This window comes from Ruditapes philippinarum, unplaced genomic scaffold, assembly GCF_026571515.1.
Source record: "Ruditapes philippinarum isolate M1 unplaced genomic scaffold, ASM2657151v2 ctg2281_1_1_1_1, whole genome shotgun sequence".
Taxonomy (NCBI): Eukaryota; Metazoa; Mollusca; class Bivalvia; order Venerida; family Veneridae; genus Ruditapes; species Ruditapes philippinarum.
Window position 1 is genome coordinate 9,573 of NW_026863416.1, and position 13,111 is coordinate 22,683.

The window sequence follows — 13,111 nt, forward strand, 5'->3', positions numbered from 1 at the left end:
ACACGGATGAATTTCGATTTCATGTTTAGAGAGAGTATTCGAGAAAAAAAATATATTGAAATAAAATACACATGGGTGTAAGATAAATATATTGATTTCGCTGGACCGTAAATAGGCCGATCATCCATCGGGAGTGAGGTGCGGTATCAAAATTGATTTTTTACACATTTTTGTGAATATATTATGTTTTTTTGGCATTGTGAAGATGCCTTATTTCGCGATCGGGGGCAAAATCAACTAAAAAAACAAAAACAACCACTGTGATATCATTTGAGAAAATAGAATTTGATAATAAAAATAGTTCAAAGACTGACAAAACTTGAATTAAGAAAAAGTAAGAAAGAAAAGAAAAGGAAAAAAGAAAGAAAGATTGACTGAATGAATGGAAGAATAATTACGCACCATGTAGGAGATTCCTACCCAGTTCCTGTCCTTAGCAATTATGTATAAGTTATGAACAACAATTTAAAAGCGTTTTAAGAAAATTAGTCATTTTCAAATCTCCTTGAATACTTGATGAAATTATGAACTTGAAGGAATAACTTACTATTGTCTTCATCACTAAGGTTAGTGATACCGAAAAGCAATTTATGGGCACTAATTAAGAGGGTGATAATCACGAGTAATGATAAATAATGTTAGCCTTTGGTTTATATATAATATGGGCACTTGAAAAAAGTAATGGTCTGCGTCTTCAGTTCGATTTATATTATTTAAAGAATTAAAAGATAAAAATTACAATATTTATTTTCTAATTGAAGGGTATAGATCTAATACCGTAGAGAACGTGTTTTATTATCGCGCTTTTTGGTTACAGTACATAATTCTTAAAATACATGTAGAAAATAATTTGCATGTGCAAGACAGATTTATGTACATGTAGGTGAATTTTTTGTCAGTCCTGGGACAGAAAGATACACCGTCTTCCGTCCCAGGTCCATATACTACAAGTAGTTTTTTTTAAAGATGTTATTTGTGCATCGCTTGTGAGGAACTGGATCCTTCAACTAATAAGTCATACAATTCCCCAGACTCTGAACCGCAGTTTCGTCTTTTTGTATAATTAATTTGTGAAAGTATACCGGCTCATAAATGTGCAGATTTGACAATTCGTGCATTTACTCCATTTTGACATTATTTAAGAATGCATACCTTCACAAATTAATATTATACACAAAGTTAGTACCTTGTGTTTAGATATGTTAATTTATATAAGTAAATTGCCAGTTGACAATATTTTCCTATTCGTCAAACGTGTTTGAAAAAAAGGGGAAAAAAAACCCCAAAACAAACACAAAAAAACAACAACAAACAAACAAAGTTACGGGTGAGCGAGGTGAATTTCAGTGTATACTTTTATACCTATATATTTACTTAATTTAAGTCCACCAAATCCCTGCATTTTCTAACTAGATTCTATATATCTACATGTAATATAAACATGTTTCAAAGATAAGACCTAGCGCAAGCAATTGTACTATACGTTGAGATATTGAGCTATTTAGTGTATAAGCAATATCTCCCCTATATAAGCGACATTCTGACACAGAACAGAAAATATCTCAGAATCTAGTTTTGGCACGTCAAAATATTTTGATATAGAATACCGTATTCATTCGAATGGCCGAGAAGTTGCGAATCGTTATTTTTACTCCGTGGTATGTAGTATTATTGTACAATATCCAATTACTTAAATTTTCAGATCAATTAAATGAAAACTCTATAGAACCTCTCTCTAACTGAAAGAACTCATAACAGTTAAAATCATTTTATGTGTCAAGAGATGCGTAATAGTTCCCTTTTACAACATGCAAGATTACTTTATGATATTATACATGTGAGTACACTGAGATGACCTTTGACCCTCTACGGAAGTGAAAGTAGATCAGGCGGATATCGAACGTTTAAAATTAAATTCTGTGTAATATAAGTCGTTGAACTACGAACTTTTTTGTATTGTTGGATATTATAATGGATTAGAGCAAAAATGTAACTGAAAGTTTATTTTTCTTATTTATGTTTATGATTTAATACTGTTGATTTAGTTTTGAATAATTAATTATTATTGTAGACTCTAATTGATCGTACAACAATCATGTGACGTCAAAAACATTGTTCGGGCATTTGCATCCTATTAGATAAAATATCATTTACATGTATATAATGAATGGTTTGACAGATCCTCTAGGATTCTTACATTTTAATTATAGATGATCACTTGCAAATGCTTATATGATCTCTAGTATAGTAATAAATAGTAATAACACCCCAGCTACGTCTTTAGATAGCATTACTAATATTTATACATGTATATCAACAACAAAAAGTGATAAATAAATGATAATAAAAAATACAGTAAACAATTGGTCACAGTCCTAGCTTGAATGTACAAAGCACCGAAAAAAAAATGAAAAAGAAAAAAAGATTGCCAACTCTTAGATTAGTTTTATTAAACTTAAGTTTTTATTTTTGTTATTAAAAACTTGCTAATGTTGTTTTTATTGGATGGAAAATCCAAGTTTCTGGCCTGAATATGGAAGGGTGCTGTTGCACTGCAAGAGTCGAGCTCTTTTTTAAAAAAGAAATCGTGTATTAAACTGGTGAATTGGTTATATTTCTGTTTCAAGGTCATTTAGCAGACGAGGAGGTTTTCGAAACAAGGACAGCAAGAACTATGGTTCTGTCCAAGTTACAGATGAACGGAGTCCAAGCCCACAACCAGGTAAGAATATTGTAAAACCCAGCTCCCACTGTAGAGGATCGGCTTTCACTAGCTGTGATGTTCATCTGATTCATTCAACGATCGTTTTCAAAATAATTTGTTGGGAGAAGATTATTAAAAATCTAATGCAGATTACAATACGAGTTTTCCGTAGTATTTCCATAGTAACGAATGTTGCATTTCGCGCATGCGCATTCTGTGTAGGACAAAAACGCAATAACGTTTACTACAAATTGTCGTATTTCAGGGCATAATTTTAATAATTTTTTAGACATAATTTCAAGTTATATCACCCAGAAAACAGTAATTTTGGGATGGCTTAAAGCATTAAGTACTTAAAACATTAATTGTATCTATAACAGATATACAAAACTATGAGAGAATACTATTACAACGAAAAGAAAGCGCATGTACAATGAAAATTCCTCTTTTTAAGATCTCATTAGACGACTTTTCCTTCAGAAATTTAGATTAAAACAGCAGGGTGTTAAAGATTAATTTTTATTTCCCCTGTATAACGTTATATTACAACAACAATTATGTTGACCCCTTTATTTGCTAATAGATATATTTCCACATTTTTACAAATCTCAGGTCCGTACGTGATCCTAAGGAAGATATATCTTAAACGATCATCTTTTCCATGCCCTTTTATGGCAAACCTGGCCACTGGAAGCTGTAAGGACATCTTTTATGTTTTTACTCTACTACGCAGATTGCGCATGTGCGAGAAAATACTACTAACGAGCAACGTACCGTGTCGTTAAAAGGCCTATACTTGTTTAATTGATTTATTAAAGTTTGTCTATAGATTCACATTAAATGTACGATAATTATACCATTTGCAATCTTCAGCGTTCTTCTGTAAATTGTTGGTTTTTATTGATGCCACTTGGCAGAAAGCGTTCATTATAGTCGGTATAACATGTTATGCATGTTAATCTAAATCATGCCGATATTTTCGATCTATACTATAAATTTGACTCATTATACTGCCCTCACACATACCTCGCGACCTTACTGCGTCCTTACTGCGACCTTGCTACGACCCAGGACGCAGCACAGTCGCCATGGACGCAGCAGGGACGCAGCGAGGTCGTAGCGAGGAACCCAAGGACGCACAAGGTCGCAGACCGTCGGCGACTATTTTGAACATGCACAAAACAGTCGCAGAAACTCTGCGTTCTTGCTGAGTCCTGGTTAGGTCGCCGTGGGATTGCAGTGGAGTCGCCATAGTCGCAGCAGCATCGTAGTAAGGACGCAATAAGAACGCAATAGACGTAGTACACTCGTACTAAGGACGCCGTAGATTCACCGATGAAATTACAAGAAATTGCTCGGAAACCTTTGGCGACGCTACTAAAGGTAAAAAGTATTGTTTTTATAGACGTAGCAAGAACGTAGTAGGGTCGTCGTACAGTCGCAGGACAGTCGCCGGACAAACGCAATAGTCGTCGTAGAGTCGCCGTAAGGACGCAGAGAACATAGCACAGTCGCAGCTGGGTCGCCGATGATCGCCGTGGGGTCGTCTTGGGGACGCAATACAGTCGCAGTGGAAACGCAATGACGTAGAAGGGTCGTATTGAGGACATAGAGAAAACGTACTGAACACAAGACTGCAGAGCCCCGGACCGTCTGCGAGAGAAATTTGGAAAGAAAACCAACGATTTTCGAAAGAAAAATGCTATTTTACTAGTTTTCAGGTCGCAGTAAGGTCGTGGTTTATGTGTGAGGGCAGCATTACAAATAAAAAACGTCATATATGAAAATGGTTGCAAAATAGTTATGTAATGACAGGGAACTACACCATCCGAACATCCGGATTCATCCGGATGTCTGATCCGGACATCCTGATAGTGGATTCGGCTCCCTACAACATCCCTATTAATTAACACAAAGGCGCTACTTACCAAGAAAAGTGGTCTTTATGTAAGGGTTTATGCACATAGGTTTAGAAATATATCGATTTATAATTAGAAATGTAACACAAAACAGCATACCTGAATATGTAATGGTTTAAAATTTAGAACTTTTTCTGAAAGTCACGTGATACATGAGCGCTGCCTGAGTCTGTACATTGAATCCAACTTCATTTAATTGTTCATTCCCCCCAACTTATTTTAGTTGCTGGCCTCCAAGCAGACGAAAACAAGATAGCCAAACTGAGAGGACAAGTGAATGAAGTTAAAGACATCATGAAAGATAACATTGAGAAGGTTATAGAAAGAGGAGAGAAAGCTCAAGACCTAAGTGATAGAACAGGTTTAATTTTTCATCCTTTTATCACAAAAATCCCGCCTTATACACCAGATCCCGCCCCTCCAAAAATATCGACAACCACACCCCTCCAAAGACAATTGCTAAAGAAGAAATATTTCATAAAGCAGTTGAAATCAGCGTGGGTACTGATGCTAATTAATACTTGTGTTTTTTTTTCATACATTCAGGTTCGTGTAAAATCAAGTTTTTAACTGTTATGTCTTTAATTTATAACCTAGCGTATACCTTTTACATGTAAATACCCCGTGGTCGAGGGGTTAGAGTCGATGACTTCTAATCCAGTTACCTCTGGCGTGGGTTCGATTCCCGGGAGATGCTTTGGTAGTTTAGCACGGAGGAAGGTAGTCTAGTACTGGTGTAACTCTCCAGGAACGATAGTTAGGAAACTACCCGCCTATATGACTGAAATACTGTTGGGAAAAGGCGTAAAATGAAACAAACAACAAACAAACAAACAAACACAAACAAACAAACAAACATGTAAATACACTTTAAGCCTAGGGGATATACGTATTCACGTACAAATAACGTTTATATTGGCAGAATTACAAAGCCCAAAAATATACAGGTCATTTTGGACATCTTCGGGCCATTATCGCATTATTAAGTATTAACCTCTGATAACTTGACTTAATGATTATATTATGCCACTGTGTTTACATTTATATCCTGCATATAAGATGTGATGTATAAAATAGTTTATTTCTGATAAAATCTGTATGGTAAAAATCGTACTTTATAATGAATTATGAATGAAAATACACAGAAAACAGGATTTCCACGCCACTCTGTTTTGTATGTCATGTTGCTACATACATGTATAATTTAGTGATTAGGTCACATGAAGTATACTATTGTTAAACAAAATGGATTTCACGCTAAAGTATAAAAATAGAAAAATACAGATAATTAAGACTCCATTCACAGAAAAACGCACCACTCGATCTATGTATTCAATAATTTAACACACGATCTAAAATCTCAGAGATCTTCAAAACTTATTAATATATATAATTTACATAGCTCTAGTACATTATCCGATAAGTCAATAATATAAATACGAAAATAGAACGCGCAAGTTACGCTTTGATAAAAGCATGATTTCATGCATGAATGGTGCGCACTATATGTGTAGTAATCAAACATCGGTGATTTCCGTCAATGTTCGTCTCGTTTCACGCTATTGTCTCTCCTTTTTGATATTCATAATGTTTTTTTACCGAACAGAGATCGTGTAAATTAATCGATAATTATCGTAGCATGCCGAAAATGTTCAAAGTGCTGTTGGTTTTTACGTAACTGTTCGGAAATAGTAAACTAGTGTTGTCTAGTACAAAAATATTATTATTATTATTTGTCCCGGGTGTTGTACATAGAGTCCAACAACCTTTTTCTTCTTTTGATATATTTTAGAGAATTTGGCTGTGACGAGTACCAGGTTCCGAGACAGTGCTGTAGATTTAAGGAAACATACTCAAAGAAAGAATTGGAAACTTGTGTGTTGTATCGTCTGCGTGGTGGTGGTCGTATTAGCAATAGCAGCAGTTATTGTTCTTTGTAAGTAAAACTACATCTACAGTATATCTAGGATATTTTATATTGGTTCTAGATAGATTGTTTTGGATAAAAGCGAAACTATGGCAGTACCATTTCAAATAAATTTATTTCAAGTATGACGAAGTAATATTTAGATGTTTTCCCCATTGGTGCCTTGAAAAAGATGTTCTTATACATTTTTTCATAGGTTGCAAATATATCTTTATCACAAACCCGTACCGCATTTTTGACGGTATGTCAATGACGTATGTATATTTGACGTGACGTCATATGCAAACATAGCATTAAAAAGACGCACAGTGTCTTTGACATTTATTTGGGTTTGTGATAAACCTGGGACTAAAATGTAACGTATATTTCTGTCCCAGGATAAACTGAATATTATTTAAGTATAGCTTCAATACTAAATTTAATGAACTCGTTGAATATGATGAAAGAAAATAATTCGCAGTGCCAGAGGAACGAATAACGTTTTAAATTTATTCAGCTAGTTTAATAAATTCAGTATTGAACCATACATGCATTAAAAACTCTCTATAACTTTATATAATATTTTGTTAATTTTGAAAACTAAAATTTTGAAACAAACTATAACTCAATATTTTGGGATTTTTTACGATATTATTCACAGAAATGGAGTTAATAATGGAATTAAAAATGGGATACATAAATTTTTTACTACAATCAATTTTATTCACATGAATAAAACTGATTTCTCTTAAAGTCACATAATTGCCATTTAAGAAATAAACAAATTAAATTTGTTTTGTTTTTGAAAGGGTTAACATGTATTTTATAATGTTAAATACAGTGTAATGTTTTTTAGGGCATCTTACATGCTTATAACACGAAGAAAGATGTAAATAAATTGTTATTTTGATTTTCATACAAAATACGAATCACTATCTATATTTGTTTTACACGTAACTGTAAATTAAGTCTTTACGCTGAATATCTTGATAAATTATATACATATGTCGGGTCAGTTAGATATACATTTATATTTTCTTTTTTTTTCAGTTGCATTGAAGATCATTTAACTTGTGATCCAGGCAGTATTTCATACCACTACTAGTCAACTTCAGGCGAATTTTAGAATGATAATCGAAGTTTAAAACAATTATTATTATGCTGATGCATATTTTCATTTACATCACTATCGTTTTGTACATTACCATGCCATTTTTGAACCTCGAAGCTTTTAAAGTCAGAATGGTTGGCCAGTGTGAGTGTGCGCATGTGTGCGCGCTTGGGTGTGAATGTGGAAGTTTGTGAGGTGGATGTGGCGCAGCGAGGGGTATAATACGTGATATAGCATCGGAATTCTAAACATTGACCAATCAAAAGAGCTGCTGAGTTATGGACAGTGCACCATTTCAAAAACCACGTTGCGATATATTTATTATCATAACAGTAAAAAGCTATATACAGTACTTTTCATTGCAACATGCAATAGGTACGGACATAGTTCGACTTGAGTTTTGTTTATATATTTTTTTGTAACATATCTGTACGGTGCCTGTACTTATATCAGGGGAAGTAACTCTAGTCAAACTTTTTCGTTGTACGTATTGACGCCCCTGTATATATGTAAATATACACAAATGTATGACGTTTGAAATTACGGTATGTCTGTTACTATTTTTACACATAGACAGAAATATATAATATTGTTCACTTATCATACTATACATTCATTTTCATATTTTTATAAAATATATGATTTTAATTATTCGATAATTTACGATATATAATAAAATGATGAAACATGTACATCTTCCTCTTCCTTATTATTGGAGCTTTTATTAATTTAGTCCAAGACATATCGACGATATATTGATATTAGATGACAAATATTAACGATACATCGGTATATCGAGTCTCACTTTTATCTATATTTCATTTTCATACCGATTTTTTACGATTTCAGTAAGATGTTTATTAATCTATTGATACAATTATGAAGTATGTTATAAATGAACGCCCCCACCCCACCTCTGCATGTTTTTCTTATGACCTGGGCATATTTTGTCACCACTGCTATGAAATGTGTCCATAACGTAACACCACAAGCATAATTTTACACATATCCAGAGACATGAAATATAGCTATGTGACATGTCCAATGCTTCCGTGATGCTTTTGGTGAATTTTTATAATTAATAAATAAAAATTATCTTTTAGAAAACATTGATCGATTACTGATCGACAGAAAAAAATCGACGATATATCGATTATTGTATTCGGAATAACATTATGAAGACTTTGTTTAGAATTGACGGCGCGATGGAAACTTATATATTGTATCACCAAAACAGCAGAGTTTGTATTAAAATGTAGTCAATGTTTATATGAAGATAGTAAATGTTTAGCTTTGGCGTACTCGTGTACCATTCTTCAAGCATAATTCGCATTTAGACTGAATATATCGCAAGTTAATCCATGTGTATTGATAATATTATTAATGACCAAAGGTCTTGTCATTTCCAAAACTGAAAACGTGCGTGTGTAATTGTTTCAGAGGTACACATGCTTTTTTTCTATCACTAAAAACACAAAAACGTTCTCTAAGAAAATATTACATTTATTTATTATTCCAAAAGCGAAAAAACTCCAGTATACGCCCCTTTGCTTTCACCGACATTTACCAGAACCGTTCTTCTAAAGTTCTTTGGCATGTCTTTTTTGTCATGTAATAGATAACACATTGCACAAAACAGCTTTTACATATATCTTTTGTTTTGTTTGTTTGTTTCGTTGGGTTATAAGTCACTGCGGCACAGTAAGGTCAAATGACGACTTTCCTGCTTGACTGGTGGTCGAAGACCTCAGGTGACCCTTCGTGCATTATTTCTAGCTCGAGCGGGCACCTGAGTTGGACTTCCAACATTGCAATGAAAAATTAACAAGAAAAGCGCTTACTAGATGAAAATTCCAAACAAATACAAATTCTCTTTTGTATTAGATATTATGAGTATATCTTAGAACATTAATTTTCTCTCATATGGAGAGATGCAGCGTTCACTAGTCTCATTCACATTTGATTAGTTTAGTATGGTGGCTAATTTTTGCCATTTCGTGTCTTCGTGTCTTCGCCCACTGATAGCCGAAGGCGAAGATCTCGTGTCTTCTCCTATTAAAATATCGTTATTCCGCTTAAAATATACATGTACCGTGTTTTCGTGTAGGCGCCCTATAAAGTCGAAGGCGGAGACACGGTAAGTGAACATACTGTCGTGTCTTCGCCTTCGTCTTTTGAAGGGCGAAGACACGAAATGGCAGACATCAGCCACCATAGTTTAGTGCTTTGCAGTTTTCTTATAGAAACTTTACGCCGTCAATGGCCATTTCCACATTTGACTACGAGAGTTAACACAGTCTTCTAAAGTAACATTCTGCCTAACATTCTCTGTTAAACATTTTCCTGTAACAGTATGCTTAATGGTGCTATTGTTCTCAAAAGTCCATAGAAATTCTGGTCCAGACCAGTCCGTTATATCTCGAAGAAGTTTTAGCTTGGTTGAACCGGGTATAACCAAAAGCCACGACCTTTCTACTCGAATGTTATTATCCTCAGTCAATACGAAAAACTGGTTTGAGTCTCCGGTACAAGAATATGTTATAAGAACAAAATTTCCACCAATCGTTGCATGATCCAGACACGCTTTTGTCTGCTCGTTTCTAACAACACCGGTTACACGTGGTGATTTGGGGACGTAATTATGGGTCATGTTTTGAATTTTGTCAACATAATACTGGTATGGCTTACAATTATTTTCTCGCCTAATTTTGTGTCGATCCTCCAAATCTCCCGGGTCTGGCCAGTGGCTTAAATTGCTCTTGTGTTGCACGCGCAAAGCGAGTTTTTGAAGATACCCGTCCATCCAGACATGCGCGAAACGCATCATGTTTTTAGACACATACCGCTGATGTGGGTGGAATGATTGCCAAGGAGCAGCTCTGTAAATATGCCCGATTTTAGAGCAGGGAAGCATTTCAACCACCCCGCCACATAACCATGTCTTTACTGACAACTCCATATGCTCAACCCCCCAAATCTCCATGCCGGGATCAAACCCACCGAGTTGCAAGAAAAAGCTCTTTCTCATTGCCGTCATCATGCCAGGTACAATGCCATATGGAATTGGTGACACACTTCCGTTTCTATATGCCCGGTAATCGTTTGTATATTTTACCCATAATTCATTCAATGTAATTTGATCGAAAAACATAAACGCTATATCGTGATCTCCCCTTGATATTTCAAACGTTTCTTTGTTCAGAACCATGATATGTGACGTTAGCAATGCATTTGGCTCTTGAACCAACCTGTAAAGGACCGGCTCTAACCAGCCTGGAGTCACCTCTATATGTCCGTCTAAAACAATAAAGTAGTCACTTCCGGTTTCTTCAATGCCTCTTTGTCTAGCCCTCATCAATCCAAGCGCCTGTTCGTTTCTCAGAAGCTTTATTTTGTCAACGTTTGTCGCGTGAATTTCAACAGCCGCTTTCAAAAATTCATCTTTTGACCCATCATCCACCAAGATAACTTCTTTGATAAGACGATCTGGTGAAGTTTCCAGCACACTGTAAACGGTACGTAATAAACTTGGAACTGACTCCTCGCGAAAAGTGATGACAATGCTGACTTCCGGTAAATCACTAGGATATTGTATATCTTTGCATTTTTCTGGTCTTTGATCAGGAAGTATTCTTTTCAGTCCTACTAAATCGCTATTAAAGTTATTAACCTCGTGTAGCAAAGATTTATTTCTTATATATTCATAATGCTCCCTGTTGGCGGGTAAATATATCTGCTCGCCATCTGCGCCCGGTCCTAAATATGTTGACAGTTCTGTGACAATTTCCTGCTGCTTTACGGACGGTGATGTATTTTCTACTGTCAATTTCTTCACATTCTGCTCAGGAAAATTTCTCTCGCGCCTCACTTGATGATTTTGGTAAATTCGACTAATTCCGTATATAAGAAATATTGCACTAATTATGCAAAAAAGTACACTAAAGTTACAAGAGACCTTTGGTCCCATTGCTTTTATTAATGATGTCTCGACTTCTCGTGAATTTTCTTTGGGATGGGATGGATCAATAGTCTTATATGCACAGCAGATGGTTTACGTTTAATTTAACAGCGATTCTTGTTAAGGTAAAACCTGTATTGTTCAGGTGACATATTGTACAACACAAATAATCCTTTGATTTTCTGCAGTATATCTATTTATCTCTTTACCATTTTTTTTTCAATTTGATATAGTCGGTATGTACTGATTTATGTATATAACACTAACAACAACAAAATCATGTTATGCTGCACAATTGTAATTTCGAATTTCATTGGATAATCGTGGTGTTCATATTATTTGATTGCAATTCTTCTGCAATATTAAATAATTATTTTCCTTTCTACTCAAAGAGCGACTATTTTCATGTACAAATTTACATTTTTTCCATCTCTACATTATTATGTTTTCATCAACTTAAAAAAAAAAATTTATTGTAAGTACAAGAAGGGAATTTAACAAAATTAATTTAACGATTTTTTCTCGTCTCATTTTGCTTTTTCTATATTGTCGGAGGATCTCCGTTTTTCCGGTTTTTCTAAAATGTAAAATTATTATAAACGTAATCTGGAAATTCATACAGTAAGAATATCGGCACATTATTCTAGTAATCAAACAATAACGTACGCAAGTCATTGACTGTTATTAAAACGGAATATAACTAGCGATAATGCGACATATTACTTAGGTAAATCCTATTTGTTCAATCATGCACACGTTGTATTAAACATGCAGGGAAAGAATGATACAGTACATGCGTGGATCCAGAAATGTTTGCTTATCAGATGGGGTCGCAAACTTGCGAAAAGGGGATATGCATTTTACAGAAGGGCAATCGGAACATCCTCGGCTATTTTTCATAATAATCTCGGACTTAATACGGATTGAAAATAGTTCTACCACGTTGTTTTGGATGTAAACAAACACAAAGCGTGCAATCTTTGATAATGTATAACGAATGTATATTTTTGACATGCATAGAAAAATAAAGTCTATTTCTCTAAAATTATGATTGCAAATATATCCGAAAGTAACAATCTATTTAAAAATGCCAAATTAAAAAAATAATAAAGTTATAAACGAATCCGAATTAATGATAACAGGTAGACATTTTGTACTTTCGGTTTCAGCAACGGGACGAAAACACGGATGGCACAGATGTACTATATGAATTTACTTAATGTAGGTTGATTTTTATGGCGGTGAATATCCGCTAAAGTATATGTATCTCAAGGACATGTTTATATCAGAATGTTATTAATCAATGCATGTTTATTGCATTCTTATTCATACATATTAGATTTGTCCTTCTTCTATGTATATCTTCTGTGTATATTGAATTACATACAAGAATGCAAAATTTCCATTGTATGAATGTCAATGTGAACGATAGTAATGGAGATTTTAATGCAGAAATTTTATCATTGCTTTTGATAAAAGTCTTCAAACTATTGTGTAAAAGAAAACAAAAACA

The 13,111-nt window shown here is 34.4% G+C and overlaps 2 protein-coding genes across 2 annotated transcripts; one reads left to right on the plus strand and one right to left on the minus strand.

Moving 5' to 3' along the window:
* Nucleotides 1-1,831: 1,831 nt before the first annotated feature.
* On the plus strand, nt 1,832-8,321 carry LOC132722079 (uncharacterized). Its single transcript, XM_060706509.1, has 5 exons — nt 1,832-1,989; nt 2,628-2,722; nt 4,847-4,984; nt 6,416-6,559; nt 7,580-8,321. Coding segments are annotated over exons 1-5 (399 nt in total). The 5' UTR covers nt 1,832-1,987; the 3' UTR covers nt 7,600-8,321.
* Nucleotides 8,322-9,879: 1,558 nt separating this feature from the next.
* Nucleotides 9,880-11,727, minus strand: LOC132722073 (polypeptide N-acetylgalactosaminyltransferase 13-like). Its single transcript, XM_060706502.1, has one exon. It carries the CDS (start codon nt 11,605-11,607, stop codon nt 9,889-9,891), a length of 1,719 nt encoding a protein of 572 aa, XP_060562485.1. The 5' UTR covers nt 11,608-11,727; the 3' UTR covers nt 9,880-9,888.
* Nucleotides 11,728-13,111: the final 1,384 nt, after the last annotated feature.